Raw genomic sequence first — 15,555 nt, 5'->3', positions numbered from 1 at the left:
GAACTCCAGGTGGCATGGACCTACGGTCTCCTGGGGGGCGAGGAGCCACACAGCCCTTCCGCTGAATGGTGAAGGGAAAAGTCAACCTCTGGGGCTTACCCACTGGGCCTGAATGAAGGGGAGAAGGGCACCCCAGCTCGCTGCGGCCCAAGCCATGCTGTAGCCATGCTCATTCTGTATATTTCAGAACCACGGAACCCTACTGTCCTACGGTCTTTGCACGTAACGTCACGAACTCTCAGCCCACCCTGGACTGTGCCCTACACAGAAGAGACAGGCCAAGTTCCCTTATCAGATCACACAGCCGTGAGCATCAGTGCGGTGAGTTAGAGCCCAGACCTCTTGGATTCCAAACCTGCTCCTCACAGGTCATCTCTTCCTGCCTCCTAAGGAGGCGAAGTGGCTGGTCTCAGGTCACACACCAAGTTGGCAGTCAGAGTCCAGACTTACATCTGGGTCTCCCTCCTTCCACCCAGGCTGTCCGTAGCGCCACAGTCCCAGACAGGAGGCCAGGACTGGCTCAGATTGTCAATGACACCTTATCCTTCCTACTCGCAACCCAGGATTGCAGTCCCTCCCTCTCCCGGTACATCTTTCCGGGTTCAGCGTAGCCCCGCCTCACCCCGCACATGGTTACCCTGACTTGGTCATGGAACTAATAACAGAATGCGTGCCAACCTGCTCAGTGTGGTCTCCTTCCCACACGCGTACTCTCAGCCATGTCCCCATGTACATGGGGCAATACACCTGGGCCAGGTGAGCAGGGTTGGCTCCAGCCAGCCAGGAAATCCTGGCTTCTCGACTGACTTTTCTCTAGGACAGAGTGTCAGAGCCAAGACGGTGCCTATCGGTCTCCAGCTGGACTGATTTTAAAGCCTTGATGGCGTTCTTGAGGTTGGAGAGAAAGTTCTCCTCAACCGGGAGTAACAGGTGCCCCACACCACAGAATCTTCGGAAAACATACTCAGCCAATGAATCCATTAGTCCAGCTGCCCTGTGCATGAGACTGAACATGGAGCCTGCAGGTCTCCCGGTGCAAATAGACACTGTTTCAATATTAAATTGGCGGCAGAAACATTTAGTGGACGCGCTCTGCCGATGCCGTACCCCAAGACCCCCGTTATGGGGCCCCTCATCTCCAGTCTTTTAGCTTCGAGAGTGGAACGGACCTCTACCGGAAGACCTGGAGAAAGATCCTCTTCGCCTTTCTACGTGTCCAATGATCCAGATGAAAGACTGCTTGAGGTCTTATTGGGATGCTATTAAAGTTACTTGGTGGCGTTACAATTTATACTCATCTTTCCTTAAGTTATTTTTAATTATATGGCGCTTTCAACGCAAGGCTAGAACTAGAGAGTGAAAATCAAGCCGGTACAACGCTCTCTTCCCAACCCTCCCACCCTCTTCTTCTTCACATGGCAAAGTGGCAAAGTCACCTCGGGGCACTGGCCTTGCTCTGAGTCTGCCCACCACCCACAGGCACGGAACTCGGAATATTTGCGCGCGGGGGTCTTTGGGGGTGCTTGAGCAGGGGTGCGGAGAACTCTGGGGTCGCAAGGCTCTGGTCCCCATCTGTCCGTCCACAGCAGCGGGAACGCAACCTGCTCCTTTTAGGGGCTAAAGGGACAGTCAAGAGCGGAATCTCCTCCCTAACTTTTCTGTTTCGTGTTTGAGAATCTGGCCCTTTGTAGCAGGGGTCCAACGGTTTGGTTATATGCAGATCAACACGCACTGTTCAAAGGCTTCAGGGTCACACCATGTCTCTAGGGAATTTCTCCGTCCCCTAGGGCCCAGTTTTCGGGGCTCTTTGGCTGAAAGACCCCCTGAGAACAGACACCAGTCGCTGGGAGATTCCCGACAACGTTCTCCCACCAGCCCCCCCCCCCCCCAAGAAGAGCCCCGTACCTGTCTCCACCTGGCTGAGAGCGTTGTGGCCGTCCGTGGAGTCGGCTACATCCCCGCTCATCTTGATATCTGCAGGGATAAGAGCGGATTTTAATCACAGGTCCAACTTTCTCTTGCTACGGCTTTAACGAAACCGCAAAGATGGATGTGTAACGATAACACACCTCAGACGTTCACATTTTTGGCTCCTGAACACACAACCATCGGAATATTGATGCGATCCAGGCACTAGGGCCCCCTCCCAGGCCCCCTCCTCTCCCTGGGTGGCACCCGGGGTCTCTCCCCTGTGGAGTGATTCACGGCCATCTCCTTTTCCACCAGGTCCACTGGCAAACATTTAGCAAGGGGAGGAGACAGTGCCTCCCACTCTCCATCCCCACTCCCTGTGGGGAATTCATTTTACTTTTCAGAGTAGCATAAGGGGTTCTGTCTTTCTTGCTCCCCAGGTAGCAGTCCTGCCCTGGAAGGTGAACGCACCCTTGAGTCACGACTGCGCCTCCCACACCTGCTGGCTCCTCAGACGCAGAAGCCCACTCTGTTCTCCTTGGAGAGCCTGCCTTTGGGGTGCTTACCTCCTCTCCTACACTTCCAGCGGGCTCAGTTAGAAAGGGGGTGGCGGTGGTCTGTGCCCCGCAGAGAAGACTGGGCAGGGCCCTTCTCAGTCCCCTCGGGCGGTGGGTTCGGCCTCTCTGTCCTGCTCCATTTCCATAAACATGTGCCCACAACACACAACCATCACCTAAGAGCCCCAGGTCTCCACCAGTCAGGAGAGAGAAGGAACGAGGACACTTCGAACTCACACCCTTTCTGAATTACTCTCCTCATTCAACCTCCCCAAACTGAAGCCTCGAAGACAGAGAATATTTTATACAAATCATGTTGACCTCCACCCCCAGCCTCTCCTCTGGGCCAGCGCTTAACTCTTTCAACCCAGATAAAGTCTGGGGGGGCCAATTTGCATACCTGGCCGGCCAGCCAATCCCAGGTAAGCAGGCAGGGTTCATTTGCATCCGGGAATCAGGCAGTTGGCCGGCCGGCCACCCAGAGGTCTGGAGACTCAGGACGAAGGGAAAGGGGAGAGACAGCAGGGAGACACCTAATCTTTCTGGCTTTTTTGGTTTTATTTTTTTGAGGGCAATAATGTGTGTGGCTTTGGCGGAGATTTGAATTGTGGTCCCTAGGGGTGTCGTGACTACAGGGTAGGGGGCATGACTTCCTTGCCAACAAGACAGACATGGGCTCAGAGGCTCTCCAGCCCCTAGAACACCCAGAAGCAGGGACCTTGGGAGCTACTGTGGTTTGAGCACTGTTTTTGAGACCTGCCAGAGTGACCACTCCCAGGCAACTACCTGGGACTCCAAACAGCCGTCCTCGGACCTCCATGGGCCCCACACATCGCAGACCTCTGGGGAGACCCTGCAGCCTCACCGCTCCTCCTGCACACTCTTGGGGAGACCCTGCAGCCTCACTACCCCTCCTGTGCCCTCTGGGGAGACCCTGCAGCCTCACCGCCCCTCCTGCACATTCTTGGGGAGACCCTGCAGCCACACCGCCCCTCCTGCACATTCTTGGGGAGACCCTGCAGCCACACTGCCCCTCTGCACATTCTCGGGGAGACCCTGCAGCCACACCGCCCCTCCTGCACACTCTTGGGGAGACCCTGCAGCCACACCGCCCCTCCTGCACACTCTTGGGGAGACCCTGCAGCCTCACTACCCCTCCTGTGCCCTCTGGGGAGACCCTGCAGCCTCACCGCCCCTCCCGGGCCCTCCATTCAGGAAAGCATTTCTTGAGCCCGAGTCCTTTCTGCTGCAGTGAAATATTCGGCACCGTCTCTCACACGTCTACATGCAGCCAACGCGTGTGGGCCAGGTGGAGGCATCTGCACAGGCTTCCGCTCTTCATGCCGATGGAAAACAGCCTTTGCTTCCTCTCACCCCTCAGGACCAGCCTCGGAGCCGGGCAGGGCCGAGCGCAGACCTGCTCAGCTCTCAGGTCCCCACAGGGGCCCTGGCGGTGTTGAGGAGAAGCCAGAGGCTGCTGGGAAGATGTGGGGGGGGAGACTGGGGGGGGGTTCTCCCCTTGGTGATTTTCCCCCTGCAGTTCAGAGCACGGGTCTTGGTAGCAGACCTGGGTTGAATCCAGGGCCATTGCCACCAGCTGGGGGACCCTGGCCACATAGCTGAACCTCCGTTTACTTGGAAAATGGAGACACAGACGCTTCCCAGACAGAGGTGAGTGGACACTGCACCCAGCAAACATGTGACAAACAATGAGCCGGACAGACACTTAGGCTCGGATGTTGGCCCCTTCTCTCCGTCAACGAACGTTCTTCTGCCTCAGGGCTGTCCTGATGTGTCCTGCACCCGGGGACCACTGGCCTTCCCCAAACTCCAACTTCTCCAGAAACACGGGGCGTCCAGGGTTCAGTAAGCCTGGGATGACGACCAGGTTCTCTGAATCGCTTATTTCAAACTCCTCACATCGAAGAGGGGTTTTTACTTTCTAATCTAAATCATACTTTTATGCTTATAATCCACACTCTCCTAATCCCACCCCCATTGCCTTTCAGGGTGACCCAACCACCCCACTCACCCTTTCAATGAGTTTAGAGGGTAGCCCTGGGCATAACCAATGGACACAGACAATGGTTCAGGGAAGGCGGGAGGGGGTGGGCGTGGGGAGGAGGGGTCCATGGGGGACAGAAGGGGGGACACCTGTGATAGTCTCCGTGATATTGTTAAAGGTAGTCCTGAGCTCCTGTGAAACTGCCCCGGGGGGCCCACACTCTGCAGGCATCTGCCCCTCTGGGCTGGCCAAGGCTTGAGCCTGCGTGGAGGCCCGAGGCCCTGGAAAGCTCCCTGAGTCCCACGGGTGTTCCTGTTGGGCGGGAGTCTGAGGCTCATGGGTGGGACGAGCTGCCGGAGCTCAGCCTGAACCTGGGCCAACACCGAAACTCCCCCGGACGCCAGAACCCTCCTGTCGGAGGTGCAGGGGTGAGGGAGGGACGTGGAGGGTGGGACCGGGTTTCGCGGCTGCTCCCCTGTCAGTCCACCTGGGCAGGCTCCTTGCCATCTCTCCCTCCCCGGGGAGGCTCAGCTGCTCTGAGGTCCCAGAGGCAGACACTCAGCTGCCTCCCTGGCACCCCCAGACTAGAGCTGGGGCGATAGCTGGCGGCTGGCCTCGCCCTCCCTGTGCAGACCGGGGGGTTAACGTCTGCGGACCAGGATGTGTGTGGGGGTCTGGGGGGGCCAAGACCAGGGACAGCAGCTCCCGGGCTGCAGGTTGTTCCAACTCCCTCCTGACGTCTCACACACCCGCTGATGGGGGCACTGCCACGGGGGAGCTCCAGGCCCAGCGGGCGTCCTTCCTGCTCCCAGGACCCCCTCTTCCCCGCAGGAGACTTCTCTTCTGCCCGAAATCCGGCCTCCCGCCCAGAGGGCGTTCATGAGCTGTCACTGTGTCCGCCTGTGAGACCCCTTCACCTTCCCAGCCCCAGCGGGAACTGCTCACAGTGGGAGGAGGGCGGAGGACCAGATGCCCGTGGCTGGCCAGGTGCCCCCTCTGGCTGGCAGGTCACTGTTGTCCTCTCCCTTCTCTCCTTCCCCATCTGTCCGCCTGTCTGACCCTTATCTACCCCTCGGCCTGTGTTTGGCCTGGGAGCAGGGAGCACCTCCCTGGCTGGGGGCCCCCTGTCTGGGGACCTTATGCCTGCTCGGGGCTCCTGCCCCCATGTAGGATGCTCTCTGAGTACAGACTGCCAAGGCCCCAGGAGGACCCGATGACGGCTCACGCCCAGCTCATCAAAGCAAAGAGGTGGGCTGACTCGAGGGCCACCGTGCTCGGGGTGTCTGAGGGGCGCACGCTGCACCCTGTCTCCTCTCCCTCCCCCCCACTGCTCAGCCTGTTCCAGTGAATAAACCGAGGTGTCCCCAAGGGCACAGGACTTGGGATTCAGGGGGAACATGCTGTTTATAAAAAGTCAGCAGGATATTGAATGACTGGGAGGGGGGACTAGGACCCAAAAGACCACATTTCCACCAAGAGGACCTGGACAGAGAGACTGCAGGGGGGACCCATCATGGGACACCCACAGGGGAGCCCTTCCTGTCTGCAGAGACACCTGAACTGAGGGCCACTGAGAAGACCCAGCGAGGACGAGCTCCAAGTGGAGACCCCGTTGCAGAGGCTCTGCGGAAAGCCATGAATGGAGGGGGCCCTCCGATGTCACTGAAGGGGGCCAACCACCCCAGGGGGGCCCAGACCGCCCTGAATGAAGACAGACTGCTGCCGTGGCCTGGGGCAGGGCAGAGACAAGTCATGTAACCGCTCAAGGTGTACGGAGACCCTACCCCGTGAGCCACCCCACCTTAGGCGTATCTCAGTCCCCCGCTGTGTGGCCAGAGCCCCAGGGATAAGGGAGGGAGCTGCGCTTCTGACAAGCATCAGCCTGGAGCCCCCTCCAAGGCCCAGACATGGGGGGCTAGGCCCCCTCACCTCAGCTTCAGCCTTGGCCTGCAGACTGCTTCCCTGTCCGCTTCCTCCCACACACAAGGAAGGGAAACCCCGGGAGGTCTCTGGCCTTGGCCCTGAGGACTAGCCACTGGGCCCACCTTTCTGGACTCTTGCTCCCATTCAAACCAAGGCCCTTGGCGGCGGTGAAGGAGGAACTGCTCCAGGTGTGCCCATGCTGTCCCCGCAGGTCTGGAGACGGATTCCCCCAAATACTGAATGATACAGCCTGGAGCCCCACCTAGTCCTTCCCGCAGGTCCTGGCGCCCGGGGATCTCCTCTGTCAGCCCCACTGTGACCCCAGGGCTCCGGGTACAGCCCCTGCTGGATGTGTTCAGGATAGCGGAGCCCCGGGAAGGGTCCAAGCCTCCAGGCTGCTCTGCGCCTTGGGGTGGGCCAGAAAAATGCCCCCCCTTTTCCTCTCTGTGCCTTCAGAAAGGAGAACTGGACACAGTTCCTGCCAACAGCCCTGAAATCCCACGTGAAGGCCTTGGGCGCTGGTCCCTGTGAGAGGCGAGCGGCTGGTCTGAAACGGCCAGAGGAGGGTTAGGTTTCCCTGCCGGGCCCTGTTCTTCCCTCAGGCTCCCCGGCTGCTCCACCAGGGACAGCAGCTCCTGCCCTCGCCCCGCTGTGGCCGGAGCCGCAGGGTGAGTGGGGGCCCTGGTTCACTCCCTGCCCACACACCGTTCGGGGAAGGTGTTTCCATCTGGTAGGCTCCTCCTCCTGAGGACACCAGGGCCTGGTATCTGAATCCATGGGGCACAGAGCACAGAGAAGGTGCCCCTCACCACGGAGAAGCCACCCCCAGCACCCACACCCGCACCCACCCACACACTGAGCCCACGGCACGGCCGAGACTCACAGGAGTGCGGGGGGCACACCTTCACACAGGGCGTCTGCTCACGCGGGGGCAGAGGAACCCCTGGGCACGTGGACACAAGTTTCCAGGAGCCCTGACCACCCTGCTGTCATGTCACCTGCCCAGGTGCTTCTGTGACTGCCCGGCCCCCTGGCTCCGCCTGGCCCACCTCAGCCCACCCCAGACCCGACAGATGCCCACTTTGTCTCCACTGTGCATCCGTGCCGGGGACACCACACACACAGCATGTGGGCACACGTATTTCCCGCACTCCCAGGTCCACACCCCTGCCGGCGGAGTGAGCCAGGCTTCTGCAATCCTGAGCAGGGCGACTTCATGAGACAGCAGCTCAGCTGCCCGAGCCCCCGCACGCCTCTCAGATCGGAGGCTCCAGAAGCCCCCACCCTCAACCCAGTAGCCCCACCTTCATTATTTTTCAAGCCTCCCCCCCCCCCACACGCACATCTACCTCCCACCGCCTCCCCGGGGTGACCAGCTATCCAGGGACCCTCTCCTGGCTGCCTGGAAATGAGACCCCAGAAGGGTGGCCCTCTCCTTTGACCCCGTCGGGGCGCACTCCGCTCCCTCACCTGTGTGCATGAGTTCCAGATTCACCATCCTGCCCCAGGCGGGGCCAAAACCAGCGCCCCCCCAGGCTCCTTGCGCGGGCCCCAGGCGGGCCCCCTGCGAAGCCAGGGTCTCCTCCTGCCGCCCCCAAGCGTAGCGCCGTGGACGCCGCGGAGCCGAGCGCAGCCGTCGCGCGCCCCACTTGTCCCGCGGGTAGCGCTTGGCGGGGCCGCGACTGCCACTTGCCCAGGTGAGCGCACCGCGCGGCGCGGGCGGGGGCCTCGGCCACGCCCCCTGGCAGGGCCCGGGCTCCTGGCCCCCGGCCCAGGCAAAGCAGCGATTTGCATACGAGGAGCCAGGGGCCTGGGGAGGGGCAGGGGGTGCAGCCGGGGCGGGTCCTGACCCTGCGGAACACCTGTGTGCCCGGCGCAGCCCGCGCCCCGGCGCCCAGGCTGCCGCTCTAGCCTCGTTCTTGGGAACCCGGGGAGGATCACCCCGCGGGCCGGAGCTGCGGGGAGCCCAGAGTGTGTGGAGAAGCCACGGGGTGCCCCGAAACACCCCGCTTTGGAATCCTCTCTCAACCCTTTACCAGCTGCCCGACATGAAACGAGGCGCTTCACCTCCCTGAACTCAGTTTTCCCATCTGCAAAGTGGAGCAAGTGCCAACCCTAACTGGCATCTCTCTGGGGTTCGCAGGTGACCAGCCCTGGTGCAGCCTCAGACTTCCTGGGACCGCGATGGGCGCAGCTTCTTGTCACATTTTCCAGGTGATGAAACTGCCCTTTGCCTGCCCCGCCCAGGTCCCAGGTTGCTCTGAGGCTCGGTGACAGGTTGATGGGAAAGTTTTTACCCGCGTGAGGGGCTGTGGGGACAGCTGGCTCCCCCATCAACAGAGCTGAGCCCCGGGTTCCTGGGGGCGCAGAGCCTGGCTGGAATGAGGCCTGTGGACTCCCAGCCCAGTGCTGTCCGCAGCCCCCACCCAGGTCCGAGCTCCGCCCCTGCTCCCCACTCTAGGTTTCAGTAAGTGGTGCCAAGGGCCAGGGATCAGCCGGTTCGGACGCGCAGAAAGCCTGTTGAGGGGGGCACGTCCCTCTTTCCAGACAGGTCTCCCTGTGCACCTGCTGTAGTCCCACAGAACAGGTCCTGGGGTCTCTGGCTCTGCCTTGTTTTCTCCACCTGGTACCTCCATCCCCCCGCCCTCCACCCCCGCGGCCCCTACTTTATTTACAGAAGTTCACAGTGTGCCGGCACCGCACTAACACTTCAGACTCGCAGTGGTTCTCAACCTTCCTGATGCCGCGACCCTTTAATACAGCTCCTCGTGTTGGAGGGACCCCCAGCCATAAAATTGTTTCCGTTGCTACTTCATAACTGTAATTTTGCTCCTGTTCTGTCTTAGGCGATCCCTGGGGAACGGTTGTTCGATCCCCAAAGGGGTCGCATCCCACAGCTTGAGAACCGCGCTTCAGAGCGTCCGTCTTGACTAGTCCTGACGACAACTGGTAAACGGGACTGTTACTGCTTGCGTTTCACAGGGGGGGCAGATGAGCCCCCGCGAGCGGCACCTGCCCGGTGCACACAGCCAGCGCAGGGTTAGGCTCCTGTTGGGAAGCACAGCCCTCGACGCGCAGCGCAGATGCCACCGCTGGTGTCAGGCTGGAAGTGACCTGGGGCTTTAGGAAATCACCGTGACACGTCAGTGTTCTCAGTAGCTCCTGTGCTCGGTTAGGTGGGACTTTCAGCTTGCGACCTGCTGGTTGTGCCCCTGCCGCCCTGAGCCCAGGGCGGGGTACGCACAGCCGTCAGAAAGGGCGCAGTGGGCGCCACAGTGAGGCTGGGGAATGGGAAGGGCTTAGCAAGGGCATCTTCGGACACATTCAAACCAGCCTCTCCAAGTACATTGTCTTCTTGTCCCCCATCCTGGGGAAAGAAAGGGGACTTTTCTCCTGTTTCTTCTGACGGGGGAAGAGATCAATCAAGACTCTTTGGAGACCTCGCGAATCCGGGGAACCCCACTCGGGACACTCCCCTCCTCTGCTCGCTCCTCTCCCTTCCCTTCACTTTAGGGGCGGCCTCTTCCCTGAGGTTCATTTCTTACTGAGAGCGGCACCTCAGATGCCCGCATCCTGGGAAAACGCCCTTCTGGGGGTTGCACTCCTGATGCAGTGACCGGCGTGTCCCCATTCACATGTCGGTCGCGTGGCCGTGTGCGCGGAGGGTCCGGCACTCTGGCGCCGCATCTGGGACCTGCTTCTCTTGTCCGTGTGCAGAGTTACAGGGTCTCTCTGGGCTGCGGTTTTTCCGGAAGCCAGAGGACCACGTACCTGATGATTTCCAAGGGTCCTCCAGCCCCGGCGGCCTAGGAGTCTGGGGTCCCGGAGCTGGGGCTGGGGCGGAGCCCTTGGGTATGGTGCCCATCGGGGCGAGATGGGGCCTTGGAGGTTCTCAGTTGGAGGCATAGCTTTGGGTCTCAGACATGGTGGGGGGCGGGGAGGGGAGTGTAGCCAACATGATCTCATTTGCTCCTTTATTCCTTTATTCATTCCTTCAGGACACCTGACTGCCAGGAAAGGCCTCCACGCCGACAGGTCAGCAGCCAGCACGACTTTAGGAGGAAGACGGTTTTTAGGGTCCTTTCCTGGAGGAAGTGCAGGCTCAGGGAGACCAGTGCAGCCAGCAGAGGGCAGAGTGGGGTGGAGTAGGTCGGCCTGACCCCACAGCCTCTGGTGCCCGAGCCCGGGGTCCCTTCCCTGCTCCCTTCCACCGTCTCTAGCTGGAGGCGCAGGAACCTGGACGTCACCCCCACATGGGCACAAGGCAGAGCAGAGCCCCTCCTTCACGCCCCTGCTGGGGCTCAGACCGTGTGGTGGCTTTGCCGCCGGTGCAGGGCGCAAGGGACAGCGTGGGCCTGGGTAGTCCTTCTCCCGCGGACCTGGGGGACGGTCACTTCAACTAGATGAACTGGAACAGGAACTAAAAGTTCCCCTTCTCCCTCCCTCCGCCCAGATTTCTGTGCTCTGGGCAGATGGGGTGTCAGGGAAGGTGCCGCCCCCTAAGCCTGATGTTCCAAGTCTGTGCTTAGCCTGGGAGAGGAAAAACCGTGGGGGAGAAGGGAGAGCTTGGGGGTTGCCTGAGGGTAGCAGGGAACATCAGAAAGAAAGGTCCAAAGACTCTAGGACCGGAAATTTCAGCGCCTTTGGACTTCGGGAGAGTCATATGCAAATAAAATGCAAACGACCTCCCCGGGGCTCCCCCCTTCCTCCAGCAGGGGGAGTTTTTCAGGGAGTGACTGAAGTCCACCCTGGGACCCTGTGGTCCCCACATGGTGCCCCACCTGGATCCCTCCCCAGGTCCCCCGTCTTCTTGGCTGCACCTCTAGGAGCTCACTAGCTCCCCGGGCCCTATTTCTAGAAATCTCCCGGAATCAAGTTCCCCGTCCAGACACGTTGCTGGGAAGGGTCTCTCGCCCTGGAAAAGGCGCTCAGGGGAGGGTGGGGAGCCCCGGTCTGTCCTGTCAGCTGGATGGAGCTGCAGAGCTGGGGAAGGGTGGGGAGCAGGGGCCCTGGACGGCCACCAAGCAACAAGTCCCTTCTGGCTCCTGCCTGCCAGGCTGTAGGCCCCAGCGGAGCGCGGGGCGCATGGTGGGGTCAGCTCCCTGCCTTGGGGCCGCCGCAGGGAATGAACCCAAGCTCAGGCGTCTGATGGAAACAAGGCAGAGGCAGGAGGAACTCTGAGCTCCCCTCACAGAGCAAAGTCAAGGTGCGCACCACTGCCTGGCGGGGTGCTGCGGAACAGGGGGGCGAGGGGGAGTGAGGGGTGATGAAGTGAGAGGTGCTCTGGGAACCACGACCAAGCGGCTGCTTCGGGGGTTAGAAAGGAGAGGACATGGGAATGCGGACTCAGAGCCTCGGACACCCCTAATGCCGAGCCCCCACCCTGGACAGCCAGCCCGCCCAGTCCCCGACCTTCGCGCACATGTAGGGGCCACACACACACACTCATTGACATTTTGTACCTGACGTTTCCAAGTAACAGGTAACAGTGAGACGTGTTTAGTGTTAAAGCAGCATCCCAGCTCTGTGTGTAAATGAGCCTTCTCGACCTGGGGGCAGCGTGGGCTTGTGTCCGGGGGCTCTAACGTGCCCTCACCACAGCTGTGCCCATCACCCTCCCCGGCCTCCAGGCCCACCTCAGGCCAGGCAACGTCCAGGTTCACCGGCACGTTCAGGACAAGTCTAAGCCCAAGGCACCCTCTTGTGGTGATCGGGGTGTGTGACCCCGACTTGAACCTTTCTCTGGAGAGGGCTCACAAGTGCCCCTCAGGGAGAGCCGATCCACAGCTGGGGGTCACAGGTGAGGGCCCCGGTTCCGAATGCTGTTGGGTCTTCTCGTCCTTGCTCCCCAACAGAGGCCATGGAACCCCAGTTGGAGTCAGCGCAGTGACCTGTCCTCGCTGGGACGTTCCTGTTGCCGACATCTCTGCTGATTAGCTCCTGGGCTGCACGACCACCTGCAGTGGCCACTTGTGCATCCGGAGTGTGCACTGCGTGGCCCCTGGAGCTGGGCGGGAATGCCCTCAGGGCGCTCGCCCTGGGGTGGTGCTTGTAGACCAGTGAACAGGAAGTCCCTGGGAGAGTGACATGAGCCTCACAGGGAAACGAGGTGCTACGGGGCCTGCTGTGGGGTCCGCCTCACTTGAACCTGGCCATGGTAGGGGAAGGACCTAGCAGAGTCCCCAGCAGGGAGGGAGGAGTGGAGGGGGGCACAGGCAGAACGGGGCGGGCAGGGGACCAAGCAGCACAGACGGCAGCCCCCAGAGCACAAGGGGTAGAAAATACCAGCGAGGAGGAAATCGGTACAGGGTGGACCTTCGGTGGAACTAGTTCGCAGTGGCAGAGACAAAGGACTTGTTACTGATCCGAGGTTGGGAGCGGCTGGGGCGGAGGACTCGGGCCGGAAGTGTCTCCGCGAAGGAACAGGGACAAACGGTACCAAGGGAGAGTGGGGCTTGAGGCTGAGGTGTTTTTTGTTTATTTTGTAGATGGGGAAGATTTAAGAACCTCCAGGGCCCAAGGGAAGAAGACAGGAGGGAGCAGAGGAAGGGGCTGGGCTGGGGTTCAGAGCCCCGGTCAGCGGTCAGCGTGGGGAGAAGGGACACCCTCCACCACGGCGGCAGGGGGGCCTTCCGGGAGACAGGGGTGGATGCAGGTTGGATGGAGGTGTTTCTGCTTCCCGTGATGGAGGAGGGGAGGCCCCCACCTGCTCCTCCCATGGGATAGTCCCCTCAGGGCCTGGGGGCACCGCCCCCCCAAAGGCTCCACCAGCCTAGGCTGTGATTCTCCCTCCTTCTCCCGCTGACTGGACGCCCCCTAAGGGGGGGACCTTCCACCTGCCAAGGTCACTGCTCCCCACCGCACTTGGGTCCCCAGTCCACCCTCTGGGTCCCCAGCAGGGACGGCTGTTGTCGTCAAGCAGGGTCAGCGTAGAACACAGAGCCCACTGCACCTGCAGTGACGGTGTTGCTTATTCGCTGAGGGGCCGCAGGGCTAAGGGACCAGAGCGGTGACCCGGACTGCGAGGGCCGCAGGGACAAGAGCAGGGAGGTGTCCAGGCCAGGAGCAGGGTACAGGTCTCACGGCCGCTGTCATCCTGCCTGCAGACCTCGCTTCTTCTCACTGGATGTGGGGGGCCCGGGGGGCCGGTCCAGGGGTCGGAGTCCATGCACAGGCCGAGGAGGGTGGAGAACTGGAGGTCAAGTGGGGGGCCCGTGGCGTAGCTGTCACCTGGTTCTACCCAACAGCAGATGTCTGAGCACAGACCCCAGGACGCTTCATCGTCCGTCACGGCCAACAGCGCTCTGGTGAGGCCGAGCGATGGCTGGTCCGTGGCGCCCAGTTTGTTCGAATACTTATGTTCAGATGCTGCCGTGAGGGTTTTATTTATTTTTAGATCTTCACCTGAAGATGTGTTTATTGATTTCAGAGAGAGAGGAAGGGAGGAGAGAGAGAGACGGGTCTCCTCCCGTACGTACGTCCAGGGGTCGAACCTGCAACCCAGGAATGTGTCTTGACTGGGAATCAAATGCAGGACATTTCAGTGGACAGGACGGGGCCCCAGTCACCTGAGTCTCACCGCTGTGGCGAACACAGGTTTTGACAGAAGGAAATTGCCTGAACACTGGGTCAGAAGCCCCGTCTGCACTGACGGCCTCTGGCCTTCTCGACAGCCTCAGACTCAGGTCTTACCAGCTGCTGCCTGAGCTGCCAGGGTCTGCGGCTCTGGACCCCACGGTCCTCAGAACCTCCGTCCCCACCTCGCTGTCTGAAGGCCTGCGGCTCCGGCCAGTGAGCGCGGGAGTCGGGACAGCCCGCGTGGAGGGCCATTCCGGGCGTCCACCTTCGCCGTCTCTCTGCAGCTTGTCGGAGAGGTCACAGTAAACACTTCGACAGTCGGCAGCCGCACAAGTCATCGGAGGTGGACGCCAGGCCGCGGCCACAGGAGCATCACGTCCGGGAAGACATCGGAGACCCTCGCTCCGCAGGTCGGGGAGCTGGGGGCCGTGAGGCGACCGCCCGGGTCCTGGGGAGCTGGGGCCGCCCCACACCCCTCCCCCGCATCACAGGCACTGCTGGACTCAGGAGTGGTCCTGGCTCTACTTTTTGCCCGACTCTTGGGGCTCCACCGGCATGTGCAGGCCCTGGCAGAGGTGCCCAGCTGTGGGGCCCCACACTCTGCGTGGGCCTCCCCTTGGCTCACCAGCCTCAGGGAGGGGAGTCTGAAGCCCACAGACCGTCCGGGGAGGCCCAGGCCAGGCTGCGGTGGTCCAGCCGGGGTGTGAGCGGCTCCTCTTCTCTCTCCTCCGGCTTGAAGAGGCGCCGGCTGAGTCTGGGCTCTGGGCTCCCGGAAGGAGCGAATCGGGGGCCTGTCCCTTCGAACACTAGTCCCAGGGGAGACTGGGCAGCCCCTCCCCCAAGTCCTCAGTGATTGCCTGGTGGGACCTCACACTGGGTGGTCCCCTTCCTCCCTCTGGTAGGTGCGCTGGGTTCTTGGAGGTTCCCCGGCCAGTCTGATCCCCCTTCGGGTTTGTGGGGCCTGAACCCCAGCTCTGCTGTCTGGCCTGGGGCAGCTCACACTTTCACAGGTGAGCCACACCCACAGAACCTCACCGAATCGCCGCTGCAGGGGGGTCACCTCCCAGGTGTCCCACGGAGGACAGGAAACCCTGTCTCGATGTTTCTCAAACAGCTGACAACCACACTGTTCAACGAGCTCCCGAGGATTCGGATGCGCCCGGAGACCTGCGCTGGGGGGCTGGGGGCGCCTCATGGCCGGGGCTGGGTCAGGACAGTTGCTGGGGTGATGGCTGGTGTGCAGGGTCAGCCCCAGGTCTCAGGGATCTTAGTTCTCATTCCCACGACCTGAGACCAAGGGGCCCAAGGCAGGGGGTGTCCCAAAGCCCCTTACTGCAGGTGCTGGTTACTCCCCAGGAAGATCAGAAAAACACCCCAAGTCCTGGAAACACCACTTTTCACAGAAATGTTGATTTGGGGACCCCCTTCCCAGCAGTAAAGACAGCACATAGGGTAGAAGTTGCCTTCCCCAAGTAATCACCCCTCCCGACTGAGGCCCCGTAGGGGAGGAGGAAAAAGTCTGGGGAGAAATGCTTCCCTCCCCCGACCCTAACCCGCCCCGCAGGGCTGCAGCTGGTCTCT

The 15,555-nt window shown here is 61.3% G+C and overlaps 1 protein-coding gene across 1 annotated transcript in view; it reads right to left on the bottom strand.

The window, feature by feature from the left end:
• The window catches only part of POU2F3 (POU class 2 homeobox 3), a 71,864-nt gene extending 62,832 nt beyond the window's left edge, over positions 1-9,032 (bottom strand). The window contains exons 1-3 of the mRNA XM_036258258.1: positions 9,027-9,032; positions 7,867-8,206; positions 1,906-1,974 (exon numbers count right to left, since the gene is read on the bottom strand). Coding sequence (XP_036114151.1) covers positions 1,906-1,974; positions 7,867-8,206; positions 9,027-9,032 — 415 coding nt within the window. The remainder of the gene's footprint in view (positions 1-1,905; positions 1,975-7,866; positions 8,207-9,026) is intronic.
• Between the last annotated feature and the right edge of the window lie 6,523 nt (positions 9,033-15,555).

This window comes from Molossus molossus, unplaced genomic scaffold (genome assembly GCF_014108415.1).
Source record: "Molossus molossus isolate mMolMol1 unplaced genomic scaffold, mMolMol1.p scaffold_m16_p_13, whole genome shotgun sequence".
Taxonomy (NCBI): Eukaryota; Metazoa; Chordata; class Mammalia; order Chiroptera; family Molossidae; genus Molossus; species Molossus molossus.
The sequence above is the reverse complement of the archived record's forward strand: the minus strand, read 5'-3'. Positions and strand labels throughout refer to the sequence as shown.